At 52.7% G+C, this 20,851-nt stretch overlaps 1 protein-coding gene, 1 long non-coding RNA gene and 1 other non-coding gene across 5 annotated transcripts in view; 1 reads left to right on the top strand and 2 right to left on the bottom strand.

Moving 5' to 3' along the window:
* The window catches only part of LOC122680642, a 54,172-nt gene that overhangs the window by 12,930 nt on the left and 20,391 nt on the right, over positions 1–20,851 (top strand). The gene's annotated exons all lie outside the window — the stretch shown is intronic.
* Positions 1,414–20,111, bottom strand: PVALB (parvalbumin). Of its 3 annotated transcripts, none has more exons than XM_043882255.1 (5): positions 20,042–20,111; positions 17,652–17,719; positions 15,890–16,022; positions 14,537–14,646; positions 1,414–1,630 (listed from the first exon to the last, which is right to left on the bottom strand). In XM_043882255.1, exons 2-5 carry the CDS (start codon positions 17,710–17,712, stop codon positions 1,602–1,604), a joined length of 333 nt encoding a protein of 110 aa, XP_043738190.1. In that variant the 5' UTR covers positions 17,713–17,719; positions 20,042–20,111; the 3' UTR covers positions 1,414–1,601. The 3 variants fall into 3 exon arrangements, with proteins under 3 accessions (XP_043738190.1, XP_043738191.1, XP_043738189.1); XM_043882256.1 differs by lacking the exon at positions 20,042–20,111 and adding an exon at positions 18,230–18,247; XM_043882254.1 differs by lacking the exon at positions 20,042–20,111 and adding an exon at positions 18,124–18,142.
* TRNAE-UUC lies at positions 4,957–5,029 on the bottom strand. The gene has a single exon. It is a non-coding gene; the product is annotated as a tRNA-Glu (tRNA).

Raw genomic sequence — 20,851 nt, 5'->3', positions numbered from 1 at the left:
GGGGCTTGCCACTGTTTTGGTGCAGTTCCTGGTTCTGGCCCTTCCAGGCCTGGGTGTGCTGCCTCTGTCCACTGTCAATATGGAAGGAAGCTCACCCATCACCTGTCCGACTCTCAGCCTGGATCCTGATGGGTGGCCTGCCTGTGCCCCATCTTCAGTGAGAGCCCTCCCTGACAGCCCCGCCCAGGGCAACAATGCAGGGCCCAGGGGGAGGGTCGGCAGATGCCGCTGGGTACCAGGTCTGGAGACCCGACACGGGCAAGAACACGGCTGCGGTTCCCACCCCAAGGCTGCTGTGGGGAAGAGCAGAGTCACTCTGCAGGATCACTGCCGTGTCTGCTCACCCAGCTTCCCTCCCCTCTTCTGACTTCTACTGGGACCTCTCTCCTGATCCTTCTCCAGCCATGAGCTTTCTGTGTCCATAGGTGGGCCCCATCCAGGATGGGGCTCCCATCCTTTGGGTTGTGGTGATTGGTCCAAGGAGGGATGCAGGCTCTGGAGGGGGCTGCTGGTTTGGGGTCCTGACCCCACCACTTACTCACACTGAGATCTTAGGCAAACATGTATTGGGCTGGCCAAAAATTTTGCTCAGGTCTTTCCATAACATGTCACAGAAGAAACCCAAATGAACTTTTTGGCCAATCCAATAACTTCCCTGTGCCTCAGTTTCCTCACCTGTACAATGGAGAGAATAATGGTCCCCGCTTAATTGTTGTACAGATAGAATCATGTAAACGGCTCAGCACAGAGTAAGTGCTCAGTAAATAGGAGCTGCTGGGATTAATAGGACTAAATTTGGGGCCTTCTGATGGAGTGATTGTAAAAGAGAAGCTCTTTTTAAAAAACTGATACTAAATGTACACCTTGAGCTACTGGAGGAATCTTGCCATCAGGAGGGAGAGCCTGCCTGATAATGAATTCAGCAGGAAGAAAACCAGAGCTCAGAGATGGGGGAAGAAGGACTTAATCCTGATGAAATCCCTTGAGTTCCTTGATTCAGCTGTTCCTGAAAGTGTGACCCTGAACTATTCAGGAACATAACCAAGTCTTCGTTTTTTCTTCCTTTTTTGCCTGCATCACTTTGAGTTGGGTCTCTATCATTGTAACCAAAGATGTCACAATGAGCATCCATCTGTCCATCCATCCATCTGTCCATAGGTCCTAGCTGTGTGGATCTAGACGCATCACTTTCCTCTCCAAGGCTTAGTTTCTGCATCTATTAAATGGGAGTTTCATCAATTACCTGATGGATGGGTTCAGCGACGAATGGGCAAGCCATGTACCAAAGGCAGAGGAGGGTCTCAGTAAATTTCTCTTCCATTTCATTTTTCTGTCTATATCCTGCCCCATCCCTACCTGGAAAGTCAAAGGAGGATCCACACCCTACCAGGCCTGGATCCTTCAGCAGCAGAATCTGATTGGTACAGCCTTTATTGTTTTTCTGTCATTTTCCAGAAGATTGGTGTCATTCGAGGGCCACAGGGAATGGGGGAGTAAAAAATAACATAAACAAACTGAACAGAAAGGCAGGAGGGTGGTGAGAGGGGCTGAGATCGGGTGTTCAGGGCAGAGAGGAGCAAGACCTGGGCAGTCAGAGCCTCTTAGCTTTCAGCCACCAGAGTGGAAAATTCTGCAAAAGAAAATGACAGAGGTGAGTCAGAGGGGGACCATGGCCTGGGATATTGGCCGGGACCTGACCATGGGGAACCCCCCCACCCATGGTGTTTTCTCTTGATTCTCGAATATGCTGCAGAAGAAAGAGCTGGAGTGGTGGAGGGAGTGAGCATGGGGATGAATGAGTGAATGAATGAGGTGAGATGGGAAATGATGCACCTACCATATCTTTTGCGTCACGATGTCCTGTCACCCACAGATTATTAGTAATACTAATTACAATAATAACAGCCATGATAGTTTTCTGAATGTTTATCACATACCAGTCAGTTTTCTACGTGCTTTATATACAACATCTTGTTTAGCTGACAAAACTCCCATGATATATTTTTATCATTATTCCCATTCTACAGAGAGGAAACAGAGGCTCAGAATCCAGCAAGGTCTAAGAGGTCGCACGGCTAGGAAGAAGCAGAGCCAGGCTTCAGATCTCTTTCTTAGCACTTGGTTTTTAGCTCCTCTTCTGAGCTCTTTCTTAGCCCCTTGGTTTAGCCCATGAGGGTCACCAGCAGAATCTTCAGAATACATAGAGTCCCAGGCCCTTGCTACAGAATTTTTGACTCAGAAGGTCTGGGGAGAGATGAATTATTTTATTTGTCAAAAGGTGATTCTGGTGAACAGCCAAGTTCAGAAACAACTGTGTGCTCCTCCTCTTCTGGGGGACCAAGCCAGACCCTGGAGGAGACCAACCATCTGACTTCTATAGACAGCTCAGAGGGGTGAGCGCGTCCTGGTGCTCAGAATGAGCTGGGCTCTATCTCACATGCATGCATGCTAAGTTGCTCCAGTCATATTCAGGCTTTACAACCCCATGGACTGTAGCCCGCCAGACTCCTCTGGGATACTCCAGGCAAGAATACTGGAGTGGGTTGCCATGCCCTCTTCCAGGGGATCTTCCTGACCCAGGATCAAACCTGTGTCTCTTATGTCTCCTGCACTGGCAGGCGGGTTCTTAACCAATAGCGCCACCGTGTCTCACACAGCTCCTCATTTAATCATCACAAACACTAGGGAACTGGGAGTTATCATCCCCATTTTACAGAGAGGCAAACTGAGGACCAGAGAGCAGAAGTGACTTTTCAGTGACTCCAGGTAATAAGTGGCTGAGGATTCAAGCTCTGGGATCCAGACCCCTCCATGTGGGCTTGCCTGCCAGTCCACGGTGGTCACCCCCTTCCCCAGCAGTGCACATTGGCCCTGCTTTGCCTTAATATTAAGGATGTCAGAGAGAGACCAGTGTTGGCACCAGGGGGCAATCAGACATCTTTCTAGTGAATCCAACTCCATTAAAATGAACAAAGGATGGGGAAACCAGGTGAGGGGAGGTGCAGGGGAGTCCAAGATGGTCCCTGCACCATAGGAAGTGCAAGAAGATGATATCAGGAATGCTGCTGGCCTTTTCTCTGAATCTCAAGCATGCCGAAGGCATTCACACCCCAGGACCTTTGCACCTGCCATTCTTGTTGCCTGGTACATTCTCCAGGCTGCCTCACGGCCAGCTGCTTCTCACTCACCTGGTCTTAGCTCAAGTGTCACCTCTCAAGGGGCTTTCTCTGACCCTTCTGGTACAAGCAGTGACCCACCCCTAATGAGATCCTCTTTGCTATAGCCATTTATTTATTAGCTTCACAGCACTCACCACTCTCGGAATACTTCTGAGTCTATTCTTGCTTATTCACTTGTCTGCTTCCTGCGTTGGACCGTAAGCCTGCAGCCCTCTCAGGCTGCTTCCTCCGTCCCACCTCTTGGCTCTGCATCTGACACCGAGGGGACCACATGTGTTTGTGAAAAGATGGGAGAGGCACAGAGACCCTGTGTTCCCAGTAAGAAGAGGTGCCTTCTATTTAAGGCATCAACAAAACCCTCAGAGATAAGGTGGCTTTTGATATAGGCATATAAGCAGATGCAGGATTCCCATAGGAGAAAGCAGAGGGAGGGGTCCAGTCTCAGAGAGCAGGAAGCAATGGTGTGTATTTGGGGAAGACTCAGTAGTCATGCTGGACTGGCCTCCTGCATGATAAGACAAGCTCAGCTAGAGAGGCCTGGGCCCCCAAATCTGGCTCTTCCCCCTGTGGGCTGTGTGACCTTAGACAAGATGCTGAGCCTCTCTGAGCCCCACTAGCATCCTCTGTAAAAGACAGCTCTGCTTCTAACTCAGAGGCCGTCAGAAGAGAGGTGAGGTGCACAGGAGGCCTCAGCCCCTTCTGGCAGCTTCCCTACCCTCCCCGCTCCATGTGTTCTCAACTGTGGGGTCCCATGTGCTGCTCAGTAGGGGTTCTGTTCAGCAGCCAGGTCTTCTGAGACCTTTATTTGGAAGGTTTACTTTAGGAGAGTCTTCCCTGTTGTTTTTCTCTCCAAGAAACGAGAGAAGAGAGGAGTTGGCCACCCTCTCCAATATGTGTCTCTGAGATGCCATGTCCCCAGCCTGCCAGACACCGGGGGACCCTCAGGTAAGGCCCCGTCACCTCTGGAAATGCAGGTGTGATGTGGGGACAGCACAGGTGGGGACTGAGAACTAGACTTTGAGGCTCAGGCTGGCCCTGTTTGCTGGGCGTCCGCTCTCCAGTCTGGCGCTGGAGTGAAGGGAGAGGGTGGTAACAATTCCTAGTGAGAGACAAACAAAAAACTGAATGTGAAGTGGCTTCAAAAAGGCTACAAGAGGTATCTGGGGCTCCCCTGAGGTTTGTCCTGTCCTCCCCAGGCTTGGTATGAAACCTACTGTGAAAACCTCCCAGGGTAGTTTCTTCAATGCACATGGTTATGTAAAATGTTATCACTGGGGATGCTGGGCTATTGTTGGACCTACAAAGTTAGAAGGATTTAAAAAATCGCCAAGTGAAAAGACAAAACCACCCAAACCAGCACATGCTGTCATCATGGAAGTGACGTGCCACTGACCCCGCCAAGTGGAGGGCGCCTCATCTTTTCGGGATTTGACCTGGGAAATGGACACCACCCTCTCCTGCCCCCAGCTAGTCCCTGAGGCCAGGAAAGGCAGGTGGCCTGGAGGAGGGGGCCTGGGGATCAAATCAAGGTGAGAGAGGGGGAGAGTTCTCCTGCTCATCCTGAAAACCCTCAGGATGGCGGGCTAAGGGATCACAGTGAATGTCAGGAATGGAACCCATCATCAAACACTAAAAATTCCTCCCACAGTCCAGGCATCAAAGTGTCCGCTTTCTCACCAGGGGCTCCTCTGAACCTACAGCACCCCACTAAGGCAGGTGGTTCTTTTGAAATGTTTTTTTTTTTTTTGGCTGCACAATGAGACCTGTGGGATTTTAGTTCCCTGACCAGGGATTGAACCTGTGCCCCCTGCATTGAAAGTGCAGTGTCTTAGCCACTGGACCCCCAGGGAAGCCCCAAGATATCTTTTACCATTAGTACTTTGATTAATATTGCCCATTTTTATAGAATTTAAGAATTCTTATTTTTATCACCTCCGTGAGAAGCAGTTTTGCATTTATCATCTCATTAAGTTCTCACTTCCTCCGTGGGAGAGAGGCTTTTGTCTGCATTTTATAGGTGGGGAAACTGAGGCCGCAGTCCAGTTGCATGACCAAGATCGCACAGAGGACAGGATTCAAACTTCCCTCTTTACCCTGGAGGTTTCCGACCTACTTTGACCTGGGTCTAGAGTGACACAGGCACCAGCTCAAATATCGCCACCCCATGACTGTCATATTAGCCGTTTTTTATTTACTTCATGGTACTTATCACTCTCTGAAATTATCTTACTTATGTAATTGCTTATTTCTTTCAGTCTCCCCCTACCACAGTGTAAACCCCCGGGAGTCAGGGGGCGCTGTCTCTCTTGCTCACAACTCTCCTAGCAACAGAACAGACCTGGCCCCCAGCAGGCGCCTGTCAACAATGCCAAATGGGTGGACAGATGGATGAATGGATGGCATGGATCATGAGTCCTCCTTAGGTGTTCAACAAGTACTGACTTTTGGCATATAATTCTCCCAACAGCCCCAGGAGGCGAGTGGGATGATTCCCATTTTATAGATGGGGAAGTGGAGGCCTGGAGAGGTCAAGTGTCAAGGTCACGCAGCATAGAAGGGACAGAAGCAGGGGTTTGGCTGTGGTCTCAGGAACACCCCCTACATGAAGGTAGAGAGGCCATTCCTGAGAAGGCTAGTATCTCACATCGGATGGAAGCATGAAATCTCTCTAGCTTCAACCTGCCATTTGATCTGAAAAACTGGCTGGAGCCCGCAAAGCCTGTCCTTGGGCACTGAATTGCTCTGTTCTGGGATAAAGGAGACATGAGTCTGTCCACCATCACCTGCTCATGGGGTAATTGTCAAGAGGGGTAATTGGTCCTTTCCATTTCCTGACCTCCATCTACGCCACCTCCAACCTTCACCCTAGAAATTACAGGTTCTTGGCTGCTCCTCAGCAAAGAGCCTGACTCTCACCTTCACATCAGATGGCATCTGGGGCAGTCAGCGTGAAGGGGACCGGGGGACACTGGCCACAGGGCCCTCCAGCGGGAGAACGTCTGACATTTTGGAGCCTGACTATGGAGATGTTTTTGACCCGAGAGGTTTTCAAAAGCCTCTAAAAACAGACGTCTGGGATCCCCCATGAAGCAGTCAGGGTGTCACAATAGCACATGCCCTGGCTTTTTGCAGAAAACACAGGATTCTAATTTTGTCCTCCCGGAACTGGCCCCAGAGCACTTGGGAGACAAATAGAGGGCAGGGGTCACCTCTTCTGTTCCTTTTGTACCTCTCTCAGGGCAGAGCTCTTAGGAACCAGCCAATTAACTAATAGCCCTCCTATCAAAACGTCTCCTCTAAAACATCCAGGTCTCTCCTGAGAGAAAAACAGTCAAGCCTACGAAGACTGTAAAGTCCAGGTCAAGAGCTGGCAGTAGGAGGCTGGCATGGGGATGGGCGTCAGAGGACGGGGTCTGGGCTGTTCTGCCTTCACTCATGTCCCTGGACAGGACACCTCCCCCTGCCGGGTCTGGGCTTTCTCATTTGTGCAGCCTTGGGTCTAGAAGACACCTTTCCAGCTCCGCTCCGGAGTGTGGAGCACAGGAGCTGGGCGTCAACCCTCAACTCCCATTTCTTGCTTCTGTGACCTGGGACTAGGTGCTTCACCTCACTGTGCCTCAGTTTCCTCATCTGTAAAGTGTGGCTCCTTGGGCTGTTCAGAGGAAGCAGCTCTAAAGCCCTTATCACTGGCTTGATCTGTAGCTAGCACGCAGCATTTGGTGGCTGTTATTATCAAGATGCTCCTATAGCTCCAGGACTTCCCTGGTGGTCCAGTGGTCAAGACTCCAGGTTTCCAATGCAGGGGGTGCTGGTTTGATCTCTGGTTGGGGAGTAAAGATCCCACACACCCCGAGGGGGAAAAAAAAAGGATGCTTCTACGGCTCCAGCTACTTTAAAACCAAGCCCATGAAACGCCTGGCTGCTGCCCGGCAAGGGGGTGTGGGGGGGCGGGTGACACCACAGATGGCCCCATCACCTTTATTTCTTAGCTGCCCCCACCCCGGCCCCCGCCATTTCCTGTCCCATCTGGCACCTGCCGACGACCTTCCAACAATCCTGGAAGCTGGGTCTGAATCTTGTTCCATCACATCCTGGCCGGGCTGGGTGGCCTTAGGTCACTACCTTACCTCTCCGAGCCTCAGTTTTCTCATGTATACAATGGGTATGATAACATCTACTTGCACAGCTCTTGGGAAGACCCGATGAGAAAATATAGATGCCTGGCATATAGGAGATGTTGTATAAATGTTAGTTCCATGGATCTCCTCAGCACCACTGGAACAGGTTGGGGCTTTGAAATAACAACCGTAATCACAAAAATCCTGAGACTAAGACAGAAAGATGGAAACAGACAGAGGACACAGGAAGCCCAAAGAGCAAATCACCGATGTGATACACGTTTCTGACACTGTCTATCCCATCTGAGTTAGGGTCCCATCCCTCATATGCCTGTCCACGGACACTCACTCTCTGCCCCTCAGTTTCTGCACCTGTAAAATGGGGACACTGAGAGTATCTCCTCGTAGGGTGACAGTGAGGACCACAGGAGGTACAGTGGTTCTTGGGCAGGGGGGACATCCAGAGTCCTTCCTCCCATAGGAATTCAGGTACATCCCTACCTTTGCCAAGGAAACCTCACCTGAGGCCGGAGGGGTGAGGAGGGGGGAGCACCTAGCTGGTGTCCTCACCATCTGATCAGGAAGAGAGGCAAGGTGGGGGTGAGCAGGGGAGGGAGCAGGCAAAGGGTCAGAGGATGGGCGGGTTCAGTCCTCTCCTTTCCCTTCTGAAACTCAAATTAGCCTAATTAGGTCTGTCCCAGGTCCCTGCGCTGTGGGGGTTGGACAAAATTAGAAGCTATTGACAGGTGAGCGAAGCACCCGCTGATAGCCTGAGGGGAAAGTGAGACGAACTTTGAGTCAGCGCCTGGAAGATGCTTTCCTCCCCTCTGTCGTGAAGAGCAGGATGAAGGCAGGCCTCTGGTTTATCACCTCGCCTCTAAATAGCTCCTGGGCTGGGTTTCTTATAAATCGGTATTTCAAACAGGGATCACTTTCCCACCCCGGAGGAGGACGGGGAGGCTGGGTCATTCGAGGTCAAGGCGGAAGGCAGTGAAGAATCGGTGAACAGTGCTGGGGGCGCCCTCTGAGCCAGACACCACCCTAGGAGCCGTCCCACTTCATCCTCACCAGCTTTCTTATCCCCATTTTACTTACAGGGAAACTGAGGCCGAGCCTCACTCAGCCAGGAAGATTATAACTCAGGCCTGGCTCATGGCAGGATGCGTCTCTTTCTCAGAGGTTGGAATGGAAAGACCCTGAGTTCTGAATTAAGCTGTAACCTCCAGGGCCAGCAGAGGGGACATCTTTCTTTCTCCCCTCGCTGCTGTTCCTTTTGGCAGGAGGGCGATTATATAAGAAGTGCTGCCTGCCCTCCCTTGGCTAAATCTTATCTAGTGCAGCATAAGGCTGGGAGTTAGGGAGAGTGCACACGGGAATAAAAGCAAGCATCTTGCTAAGCACAGAAACCATTTATAACTCGAATGTCCCAGCTCAGCCTGGTGGAGGGAGTGGCTGAGTCAGGACACCCAGGTTCCATTCGGCCAAGGGCTTGCTATGTGACTTTGACACTTCACATCTGCGGGGCCTGTTTTCACATCTCTCACTGGGGATCACAAACTCTGTCCCCTAGACTGTATTGAGCCCGGATGAGGAGGCAATGAAATAGGACAAAACACTGCACGCCTTGGGGCTCTGCCATCAAGGCTGCGGATTGGCCCTGGTGTGCACCTCCTGCCTGCCTTGGAAATCAAACCCCGTGGGGGCTGGAGGGCTGGAATTACAGGGAGGCGGGCAGGACTTTCCTTTTGTCCTTCTCACTTTCTTCCCGTCTCAGACTTGGTTTCATTTCCTTTGAGGGTGGGCGTTCCACTATTTCCGAAGGATTTTGAGGTAGCTTATAAGAGATGCAGGTTTGATCCCTGGGTTGGGAAGATCCTCTGGAGGAGGGAATGGTGACCCACTCCAGTATTCTTGCCTGGAGAATCCCATGGACACAGGAGCCTGGTGGGCTCCAGTCCACAGGGTCATGCAGAGTCAGACACGACTGAAGTGCCTTAGCACTCACAAGAAAATGCACGTGAAACAAGAGGAAAAGAATCATTTCCAGAGTACTCACTTAACTCTCACAACAGTTTTTGAAAGTGGTTATTTTTATCCCCGCTTTGGGATGAGGACATGGATGCCCAGAGAGGGGAAAAGGTTTGACTATTCACACTGCCGGTAACTCACACTCTACAGGTTGTGTTTTCTGCCTGACTTCAGGACTTTCAGCCTGAGGGCTTACTCCTTCCCTCTCACCTCCCACATTAAATAGGCTACTTAAGGATAAAAGAGAACAGATTTTGCCAGGAGGAAGAAGAAAAGGCAAGTGCCTTCAGGCACGTGAAACCACCTGCAAGGGTCAGGCAATCGTTGTGACTAAATTTTTCAGCCATGGAAGCAAAAAGCAAACCATGGGCTCTTGAGTTGGACCATGCCTGAAGTGTAGGAAACTGGGATCTGCCACTGGGACCAGGTTTCAGGAAACTAACTAGGACTGCTGCGTGTGGGTGTCTGTATATGGGGTATGCAGTTCCTGTTTACAGTGTGGGGCAGGGGAATGCTGGTGAGAGAGTGTGGAGGCTGGCAGCAGGTCCCCAGTCCTGAGGAGCTGTGTGATCCTGGGTAAGCCACCCACTTCCCTGGGCCTTGGTTTGTACTCCCTTCCCTTCCCTGTCTGTACAGTGAGGGCACATCTTGGGATGCTGTTGTGAGGCCTGAAGGAAGTGCCCACGAATGGTGCCCACTCTTCTCATCAGCCTGCCCATCCATGCGAGCAGGGATTGGGTACAGAGAACCTAGACTGTGGATGCACGCAGGGTGGCAGAGGGTCCTGCGGGGATCTCTGAGTCTCAGTGTTGACTCTGCTATTGAGTGAGGCTGGGCATGCTCCTTAACCACTGAGTGCCTCAGTTTCCTCATCCGTAAACTGGAAGAGTGATGGCATCTACTTTCTAGGATGATCACAAGGCAGTGGTACTCAAAGTGTGGTCCCCGGACCGTGAACGCCATGTGGGAACGCAGTAGAAATGCAAACGCTTGGGCTCTACCCTGGACCTAAGGAAGCAGAAACCCTGAGGATGAGGCCCAGACATCTGTGTTGTGGGCTGAGTGCTGCTGGAGACCCACGGTGGGGGAGGACAAATACTTAAGAAGGAACCTGACACTTCCTAGTCTCGCCTGTTACTGATGCCTGAGTTTGGGGGCACCTTCCATTTCTGCTCAGCTTCTCCTTCCTTTTCTACTTTAACTCTCCCCTTTACCAGCTCTGTACCAGGCTTTCAAAGGTGGCTGTCGAGAATCAATTGACCATATCTATAAAAGTTGTTGAGCTTCCAAAAAGTAAGGAAGCTTCCTTGACTTTACTCTCCCATCTCTTTTCCTGAGAGACAGGAATGCAAAGGATTATAATTAGAACTTTGTCTTTCTATCCACTCTCATCAATCTGGGATCCTTAAGGACCTGGTAAATATCACTCACCTTCAGAAGGACAAGCAGCTAAAGATGGAGGCAGTACCCTTGGTTCTGGAAGCCCCAAGCACCTGCTACATGCAAGCCCGCAGCCAAAATGGGTCTCTACCCTTAGCCTGAGGACCGCTCCCTAAATACCACACTTCCTCGTCATTGTATCCCCACGCTGGACACATATTCATTCATTCATTCGTTTATTGAACTTTTCTTTTGCCCCTACTATGTGCTCTGTTCTAGGTGTTGGGGTCAGAGTTGAACCAAACAAAGTTCCTGCTTTTGTGGAGCTGACATCCATCCCAGAGGAAGCAATAAGTCAATAACTAAAGTCATCTATGGTAGATGCCTTTTGACTTGAAATGAATGAATAAATGAAGCAGGCAGCACAGAGCACTTGCTTTGGATCCAGACAGACCCGAACTCAGATCTTGACCTTGTCTCTTCCTCGGCAAACCCTTAGCCTCTCTGAGACTCAGTGTCCTCATCTGTAAAATGGGGCTAGGAGTAGTATCCTCAAAGAAGCTGGGGAGATGAAATGAGTAAAACGCCAAGCTCAGTGTGTGGCACACAGGGGGCTCCTTGGAGTTAGGATGTCACTGCTGTTCTTACTCAAGTTCACACGGCTGAGCTAGCTGCCAACCTGGCCCTCTGTCTGAGGGTGTACGCACTGGGGTACCTGGGGAGTCCCAGGGATTGAAGAGACCCCAGAATTGGCTAGTCATCAGACTGCTGATGTTAAGAGCAGGCACCTGAGGGTCACGGACAAGTTCCATGAATTATCCCAAGTCCCACTGGGAGCTGAAGGCGTCCTCCAGCTGGTGGACAGGGCTTAGATCCTTTGGCCTTGAGAGGGAGTAGGCAGCAAAGCAGCCTAAAATAGAAAATTCTGGGCCCACGGAGGGCTCTTTCTCCTATCCCGCTGCTTATTGGGCTCCATCACACCCATCCTTCCTGTCACTGTCCAGAAACAGGGGCAGAAGCGGGGATGCGTGTCTTCATCCTCTCATCTCCAGAGCACCAGGTGTGGCCCCCCCCACCTCAGGGAGACCTGTTCTTGTTGCCCATTTCATCTCTCGCCCCTCTCTTCTGTTCTGCCCCGACTCCCACACTTTCACCGGGTCAGCCTGAGCCCGGACTGTGCTGGCAGACAGACCCGGGTTTGGCCCCAGTGTGACCTTGGGCCCTGCCAGCCGCTCTTCCTGCATCTGCATCTGTGTCCTCTGTCATCCCAAGGTCACATGAGGTGACATGGATGCAGAGTCCAGCTTCGGACCGGACACACACTGCTCGCCCTGGCAGTCATTCTCTCTTGCCTCCCACTCTCAGCAAATCAATTTCTAGTCCCCTTTCTAAACATGCCCTACGCCTCCCAGCCTTAGTGCCTTTGCTGACTGATACCCAGGCCTCGCCTGGACCACCCTCCACATGCCCCTTGGCCTGTGGCAGACCTGCCCATGGTCTCTAGTCTGCATCGGTGCCTGCTGTCTCCCTCTTGCAGAGCTCGTCTGCACCTCCCGGCCTCTGCCTGGTATTCACCCTGGGTTTGTGTCTGTATCATTGAGCCGTAAGCATTGCGCAGATAGAATAGCAATAGTGTTACAGGCGCTGTTTACTGAGCACTTACTGTGCTCTGCACCCAACACTGCCAGAGAATCCTCACAAAATCCCAGTGAGTTATGTGTTGTCATGCCCAGTTTGTAGATGAGGAAATCAGGGCTCAGAGGTGCCCAGCCAGGAAGTCGTGGGTCTAATTCCTCTTTGCCTCCCCCACTGTCTGGCACTGTAGATATTTGCGACTCAGTAAATATCCTTTTGGTCTGATGGAAGAGTTGAATTAGGGCTTTAAGATCTGAGTTGGGCAGGGGAGGAGGGAGGGAGGAAGGGAGGGAGGCCAGGATCTGGCCTGGTTTTTCTTCATTGTGTAGGTTGCTTGTGGGCAGCCAGCCATGAAGACCCTGCCTAGGGCTTCTGAGCTGTAGCATATTGGCTGCAAATAAAAATGGGAAGGAGGTCCAAAGGCTTGGCTTGGGGTCATGGCAGGAACCGGGTTCTGGGTAGAACTGTCTAATAAGTGACCCGGTGAGGATGGGGGTGTGGGGAGGTGTGCCATTCACTGTAATCACCTGAACCAGCCACCCATTTCCCTCCAGCACCCTCTGCTTTGGTTCCTTTAAAACCACCTCCCTCCTTCCCAGACCCCAGAAGGGCAGCTGCCAATAGGAGGCCAGGCGACTCATTGCTTCTGACCTTGTTAGAGTTGCTCCTTTCTCATCTCTGGCATAAAACTTTAATAAACTATGTCCATGTTCAGAATCCTTGTACCTTTCCCAAGGCAATTTTGTGTCTCTAGCCACTTAATTTTTACAATGAGCCCAGGCAGGTCTTAGGATAAAACTGTGCACTCCATTTGTCAGATGCAGGAACCTAGGTGTGGAGAGGTGATGGTCAAGGTCACAGCTGGTGAAGAGCAGAGAGAGCGCAGAGCACAGGGGGCTAGATTTCATACTCAAGCAACCAATGTGTATTAAGTGTGGGCTGGGTGTGGGCTAGATACTGGGTATAAAAGGATGAATACAACCTAGTTGCTATTAAAAAAATTAAACAGGCATGTATATAGCACTTCTCTGTGCCACTGTTCTTTACGCATCACTCATTAACACAGGTAATCCTCTGACAATCCAATGAGATAGGAAGCATCATTATCCTTAGTTCAGAGATGAGGAAACTGAGGCCCAAGAAGTTGCTTGAATTGCCCCGAATCACACAGTGAGAAAGTGGCTGGGCTGGGATTTGAACCCAGACAGCATGGGCCCAGAGCCTAAGCATTTAATACAGTTTCCTTTTAAACTGGCAGAAAGGACCATCATTAGGACTGGCACAGATGTGGTGTGGCATGTAGGAAAGAGCTATCTGGTTCTAAATCCTCACTCCCCACTTATGTCCTACCTCACAGAGCAGGTCAAGCACCTTCAACCTCAGTTTGCCCATTTGCAAAATGGAGATGATTCTTAAGGATGTTGTGGTGCTACGAAAGATAAAGATGCCGGGATGTGAATGCTGGATAGATCTGAATGGAGAAGGGTGAGGGATGGTGGACCACCAACCCCTTGCCTGTCCTGAAAGCAAAGCTCGAAAAGCAAAATCAGGCTGGATGTTTCTTTTCCTAATTCCAAGCTGATCCCTGGCTAGCTGTTTGGTTTTTTTTTTTTCCCTCTGGCTTTCCTACAGTGTTGGAATGGTATAGTTGGGTGAAGCCAAAACAGGTTTTGAAACTTGAAGTTACAGGACACCCAAGACAAGATGCTGAGAAGGAGAGGAGATAAAGAATTTCCATCCCTGGAATCTGAGAATGTGAGAGCCAGTAGGGTCCTTGGGGTATCAGTTGGCCTCATCTCCTTGGGTTACAGATGGGAGACTGAAGCCCAGAGTAGGAGAGAGACTGCCCAAGGTCACAGAGCCCATTTGGGCAGAGCTGCGACCAAAACCCAAGCAGAAGTGCAGACAAAATTTAGACAATATCCCCAATTCTCCTGGATTCCTTACACAGCAGAGAGAGAGAGAGAGAAAAGGATCTATTCCTTTGGGGTTGTTCAAATCTAGAAAAAATAGCAATTTTTTTCTCTGCCTGGCTTACATGACAGAGCTCTTAGACCTAATGGATTGCCGTTTTTCTTCTAATCTTGGGGACTGCGGGACTCCCCCTCCCCTTCTCATCATGTAGGGACATAGCTCTGAGTTTTTAGCATTCGAACATCCCAAGATTCACGATGAGCCCAGGTCTCGGGTACTCACCATCAGCCCCAATCTTGCCATCTCCATCTTTGTCTCCAGCAGCCATCAGTGTCTTGGTTTCTTTAACAGACAGGTCTCTGGCATCTGGGGAGAAGCCTTTCAGAATGAATCTGGAGGAGGAAAGGGAGAAAAGGGGGAGGGAATCAGGTGAGAGTCACCTTGTGGATGGTGGGCTGGCGTCTGCACAGGGGAAGCAGGCGGCTTGAAGAGGAGGATGAGCAGGGAGCATGCATGCCATTGTGCTGGGCCAGGTAGCCCCACCATGGGGCTTCGCGGATGGGTGTGCAGAGAAGGACAGGCTGTCCTCAGCAAAGGGTTGCCCTCAGTTCCGTTAGGGCACCTGCATTTGTTTATTTATTCAGTCAAAAAAACAAATACGAGGGTATCTTCTCTGTGCCATGGCCATGCTAGAAATGGGGGCATAGAGCTGGTCTTTGGAAGCCAAGTTAAAAAACAGGGAGGAAGTCAAGTATTCCAAGAGAGGCCACACAGTGTGATGGGTGCAATGGTGGGAAGTGGAAAGCGGTGCTTGAACGGTGCATCCATCCCACCGAGGGGGAGGCAAGAGTCAGGGAGGCTTCCTGGAGAAAGTGATGCCTGGAGGGTAAATAGAAGTCAGCCTCTGCATGTGTGTGCACATGCGCATACACATTGGGCATGGGAAGGTAGAGGCGCAGGATCTAGACAAAGGGTACCCTTGTGAGATGGTTTAGGGCAGAGACAGGATGGATGGGGAAGTCTCTACTTAAAAGGCCCCTCTCCACACCCTCCCCTTCTCTTCCTGACAAAATTCGAGCCAGTCTTGGCCAGAGAGTTACATAAAGCACAGCTGGGTTGGCAGACGTGGGCCAGGTGGCCGAGAGGGTTATGGGGGGAGGATTTTTGCTGATGTCATTTTGCCTTTTCCTAGTCATAACCTTCTCTGTCTTGCTTGGTTCTGCATCCCATGACATGCCCAGAAACTGTTCTAACCATCCTGGTACAGAAGGGCGGGGGTCTGCGGGATGGCAGAAAGTGGCTTTTAGAGGAATGAAAATCAATGAAATACTCAAAGGAGCGCTCTCTGTCTTGGCTATGGTGTTAGGCAATGAGAAAAAGTGCCTCTCAGTTTGTATTAAATTATTAAGTAGCCTCATTCCATTAGCAATATTAAGTGGCTATAATTTAACCTAGTTAGTTGCACTTTCTGCAGAGGATTTTATTCTTCCAGAAGCAACAGCGGATGGTTTTTTTCTGTGATGGAAGCAGAGAGCAGGGCAGACAGACCAGAACTTGGAAGCAAGTGTCCCAACCCCCATCCCGCTCCCTCCCCCAGAACCGCAGACGGGGCGGTCCCTGTGGGCCTCAGTTTACCCCAGCTCCTCCTCCTCGATGAAGCCACTCTTGTCTTTATCCAGGATATGGAATACCTTCTTTACGTCCTCCGGGCTCTTTTTCTTCAGGCCGACCATCTGGAAGAACTTTTTGTGGTCGAAGGAGTCCACAGCTGTTGGGAGATGGAGAGGAGGGTGTTAAAATGAGGACAGAGAAGGGTCCTAGGAAAAGGTGGGAGAATCGGGGTGTCACAGCTGGGCCATTCCTGGGGGATGGAGGAGATACAGCTCCGTGGCAGGGCTGAGGGAGTCCAGGCCAGGAGAGGGGGCTTGGACCAAGGTCGCACAGCCAGGGGCGGCAGAGGGGATCTTGCACCCGGATCTCCCTGGCTCCCCAACTCCCTCCACCTTCCACTGTACCCTTCGCTAATGGTTGGGGTAGCATTTGAAGGCAGAGAGGTTTCCATGAAGCCTTTTGGGTGGTGGCTGAGTGGGGGTGGGTACGGGAATTGGAGGAAGAGTGAATATGATGTGTGTCTGTTGTTGGGGAGGAGGGTCCACCATAGCCATGACCTTTTTCTTGGCCATGGATTGTGTGGCCAGAAAATCAACACGGAGAGGACAGGTTTCTCTCAAGGTCACATAGTAGGAGGAGGAGGGAGAGGACACAGAAGTCCTGGCTTTGCTGCAGAAATCCATTCCGGTGGGAGTGGGGGCGGGTGCTGGAAGTCTCCCCAAGAATTCCCAGTTAGGTTTCCTCTCAGAGGGACAAGATGGGTCAAGGAGAAGTAGGTGGGCTATCGCAGGGCTCTGAGAGGGAGGCTTCATGCCCAGGGGATGGAGTGCCAAGCAGAAAGGAAGGGAGCCCCCCTTCAATATTCTGTACCCTGAGCTCCTTTTTAAGGATAACCTGGGAAAGTAAACGACCTTAGACCAAGTAAAGGTATCCTTCCTGGGCTGGAGGGGAGGAAAGTTGCTCTGTCCACCTCAGACACTAGATGGAGGGGGATGCGGACACCACCTGGAGGTGACCCCCATGCTCATCCCCCTTCTGCCCTGCGAAGTGACCTTGGGCAAGTTTCTAACCCTCCGCCTCCCTCAGTTTCCCCATCTGGGAGACAGGAGGGAGGAGAAACTTAAGCAGCTAAGCCTTCAAGTCCAGGGCAGCTCAGAGACATGAGACTGACCCGTTCCCTTCTCTCGGTGCCTGAGGAGGCTGGAAGTTGCAAGCGCGGAGGATGCTCTGTGCGCAGCGCTGAGCAGAGCAGAGCGCCAGCTTGGGGAAGGTCATCTCGCTCCCTCGCAGATCCGTTGAGCGAGGCGGGCTCTGAGCCCCGGAGAAGGGGCTTGGACATTCAGGAAACCAGCAAGGAGTAGCTGGGCGGAAAGAGCCCTCTCCGGAAAGGGGTCGCGGGGAGAGAAACATGAGCACCTATGGCCCCTCCAAGTGCCTTGAAAAGCCCCGAGCGCTCACAAGGACCCAGAGGTCCCGCTTTTCACCCCGGTCTTCGCCCTTGGTCCGGGACCTGAGTCCTCGCAGCGCGGTTACCCAGCCTTTGGCGCCCGAGAGTTTCGGTTGTCCGGCAGGGCGCCCGGCCTCCTAGCCCGCTGCCTGCGCCAGGTCCCGCCGGGGCCAAGTTTGGGTAGTGCCGTGGACCCTCCTCCACGCTCCGCTAGCGCCCCGCCGAAGGCGTGAGCATAGGAGCGCCGGGGAAGACTGGCCAGCCGCGGGACCCAGGGGGGTGCAGGGGCCAGGGAGATGGATGAGGGGAGAGGGATGCGGAGGGGAGCGCGCTGCTCACCGGTAAAGGCCCCCACTGCCTTCTTGATGTCTTCAGCGTGGAGCAAGTCTGTCATCGACATCCTGCAACTGTTTGAGCGGGCAGAGCAAGTGCGAAAAGATTAAAAAGTGCTTTTCTCATCATTTCTGCTCATATGACCTGCGCTGCAGTGCCGCGCGCCGGGCGCACGCCCGCCGGCCTGGCGCAGAGCCAGGGGGCGCGGGGCTCGGCGTGCAGCCACCGCGGCTCAGTCCAGCCGCGCCGCGGAGCTGTGCGGGCCGGGCTAGCGGGCGGGCGCACGGTCCCGCCGCCGCTCCCGCCCCGCCCTGCCGGGGGTCCTTGGGACCCCAGGGACTGCAGCCAGGGCTCCAGGGGAAGGGGCAACCTCTGGAATTTAAAGGGCGCCCGCGTCCCCAGTTGGAGGGTTTTCCTGCCGTCAAGGGCAAGCAGGAAGCGCCTGCCTGGTGCGACACAGGGTCTGGGATCCGCGCACCTCCGAGGATGTCCGGCCTCTTCGGGGAGTATACTGGACCGACAGGGGCCAGGTCTACACCCTCGTGGGCCCCTTGGCCCTACTCCCATTCTCTCTCCACTCCTACCTCTGCCTCCGCTGTCTGTTCTGGATGCAAATTTATGCTGCAAAATCTGAGCGCTGAGGTCTGGAAACCTGACCCACCGGGAGGTGGTGGCAGGGATAGGCCAGTGCTGCTAGGGCCCTCTGCGGGTTCCCCATCCCACGTCTGGTCAGGAACTCGGAATACAGAAACCGATTTTTTTTTTTTTTTCCATAGTCTGACTTTTCAAAGAACCCTTCTTGGATCTCCACTAACTACTTGCTTTCCTGGTCTCCTGAGCCAGAGTATCATGCGGGTCTGGACTCCTCCTGCCCCTATAAACCGTATGGGGGAGGGGAGGGTGGCAGAAGGTACTTCCCCACTGTGCACCTTCAAGGCCCACGCTTGGGGAGCTGGTGCCATCCTCAGACCACACTTCCAAGACAACTGAAGCAGGTTTTATGGCCCCAGCTTCATCTCTGGGTAACATGACACTACCTGATCTTTACGCAGCCAGAGACCCATTGCTGTCTTTTCCACGGTTCCCCAAGGGTTCAGGCTGCAACCAGCTGTCTCTAAAGTGTGCAGAGCACTGGACAAGGAGTCAGGAGCCCTGGGTTCAAGATCTGGGGCTGCAGTACATCCCTGTGTCACCTTGGGTTGTGACCTTCCCCGTCCCTGGGCCTCAGTCTCCCTCCGCTTTGTTGATGGTATGCGGGTGGGCCTTTGTGGTGGATTCTCAACCCTCTGACTTCAGGTGTGGGCAGGTGGGTGGGGCTGAGATAGTGCTCCTTGGTGGAGGAGCTAGGGAGAGCTGCCCTGCTACCCTGTAGCTCAGGTTCCCTGGCACTCACTGTTGACACTGTCTCCCTCAGCTCGGTGTTGGACGGCTGCCCTTCCTGGGAACCTTAGGATGCTGCTGGCTCCGGTGGGCCCCCTTCTCTGTGAGTCAGCTCCTTCAGGGGACAGCCCGCCAGCTGGTCTCCAAGGCACTGAGGCTGCAGTTCCTGTCCTGATCTCTCACCGTGTGAGGTCATCCCCGGACCCCTCCGCTGCCCCTGCTGCTTCTGCCCTGACTGGCCTTTTAACTTGGAGATGCTGGGCTTCTGTGTTATCATCTCAAGCCCCAGGCTCAGCTCATTTCAGGGGCCTTGTTGGCAAATCTGCTTCCCCAGCTGAGGGATCCTTATGCTATACTAGTGGGGAAACTGAGGCCAGAGAGAGTCAGCGAGTGGCATAAAAACACACAGCAAGGCAGCGGCTCAGAGGGATCCACCCCCGGGTCTACTAATGTCAAGTCCAGCGATCCACTGCATGGGGCTCCGCCAGTGCCCAGGACCATACCAATCAGGTCCCACGTGTCTCAGCCTCAGATCGGCTTCCGCGGAGTCCCCGAACACTGACCCCTGTGGCAGAGGCTGGACTTCATTGGCCCCATCCTTCCCCCCTGCTTCTTCCATCTCTCCCTGTTGCAGAAGCTTCCCATTGACTCGATGCCATAGTCCACCCAGCCAGAGCATCAAATGATGTCGTTAGGTCAGCCCATCGGGCCTCCATATCCTTTCCTCTTGTGTCCTCTGCCCAGGCAGGGGCCGCCCCACCTGAGTCCACAGGTGTCTGACTCCACCCCTCCTGTTCTGTAGGTGGGCTCAGCCAGTGGGAGGGATTTGCCTCAGGTCACACCAAGAGTTAGGATGGAGACCCCAGGAATTGTACTCTTAGCCCTGAACTCCATGGCTGCCCGCCTCTCAGCCTGTGTCACCAGCCCAGCCTGTGTCTCTGGGGGGGAAAGGGACGTTTGGCCATCCTTCCCCTCCTCCCCTCCATCCTCGTCCAGCCCCCGTGGCTGCCACTCACCTCAGGTGGAGGGTGGAGGGCTGGAACCTGGAGGAAAGGCTGGGCTGGTGGGAGGTCGTGTCAGGAAGTGAGCCTGGTGGGAGCGTGGCCACCTATATAGGCTTCTGCTCTGGCTATTTTGGGAGGTGGCGCTCCCCTGGGTTCCCGGCCCCCTCCCCTTCCGGTGTCAGGTACTCCCCAACCACAGTGCTGGGTGTCTATATCACATTCACCCTCCCTGGGCCCCTCCAGCCAGGCCTATTAATAACCCCTAGTCCCTGCCTCCCTCCAGCACCCAAAACTGAGGCTCAAGCAGGGCTCTCCTCTTCCACGAAGTCTTCCATGAACACTCTAGATTCCAGTAACATCTCCAGGCTCCAAAATCCCACAAGGAAAGGAAGAGAGCACTCGAGCAGAGGGATGGAATAGGAACTGTCTTCCATGCATGGGGCTGGTTAGATTCCTATTTCTACCCAATCTTCTCTCTCCAGCCTTGCAGTACAGGTCTGTCTCCCTCTTTCTCTTGCATGAGTGAGGCAACAGATAGGCTAGGGGTTCTGCGATTGACTACCCAAAGCTGGGGACCGGAGCAGGGAGTGGACCCAGCATTTTCATAAGATGACCTAATGCCTCCTAGAAACACATGCTCTGCATGTTCTCCGACAAATTCCTTCCTCTCTTTGCACCTCCATCTCTGTCTGTAAAATGAGTTCAATCAGGGGCAAACTTGGCTCTAGGGATGGGCCAGGGTATGAAGAACCCCCTGAAATTATATTCCCAAAGTCATAGGTAAACGCTCTTTTGTGAAGCAAGGGCCCACAGCTTTCAGGA

Source organism: Cervus elaphus, chromosome 22 (assembly GCF_910594005.1).
Source record: "Cervus elaphus chromosome 22, mCerEla1.1, whole genome shotgun sequence".
NCBI classification, from domain to species: domain Eukaryota; kingdom Metazoa; phylum Chordata; class Mammalia; order Artiodactyla; family Cervidae; genus Cervus; species Cervus elaphus.
Note: the sequence above shows the minus strand (reverse complement) of the source record. Positions and strands in the feature narration are given on the sequence as shown.

What these genes read in the sequence shown, in the direction of transcription:
- PVALB (XM_043882255.1), bottom strand. Translation starts at nt 17,712, where the DNA reads ATGTCGATGACAGACTTGCTCCACGCTGAAGACATCAAGAAGGCAGTG. An exon ending in GGCAGTGGGGGCCTTTACCG is followed by an intron (nt 16,023 to 17,651) that starts GTGAGCAGCGCG and finishes ATCTCCCAACAG; the next exon opens with CTGTGGACTCCTTCGACCAC. An exon ending in TGGCAAGATTGGGGCTGATG is followed by an intron (nt 1,631 to 14,536) that starts GTGAGTACCCGA and finishes TTTCTTTTGCAG; the next exon opens with AATTTTCCACTCTGGTGGCT.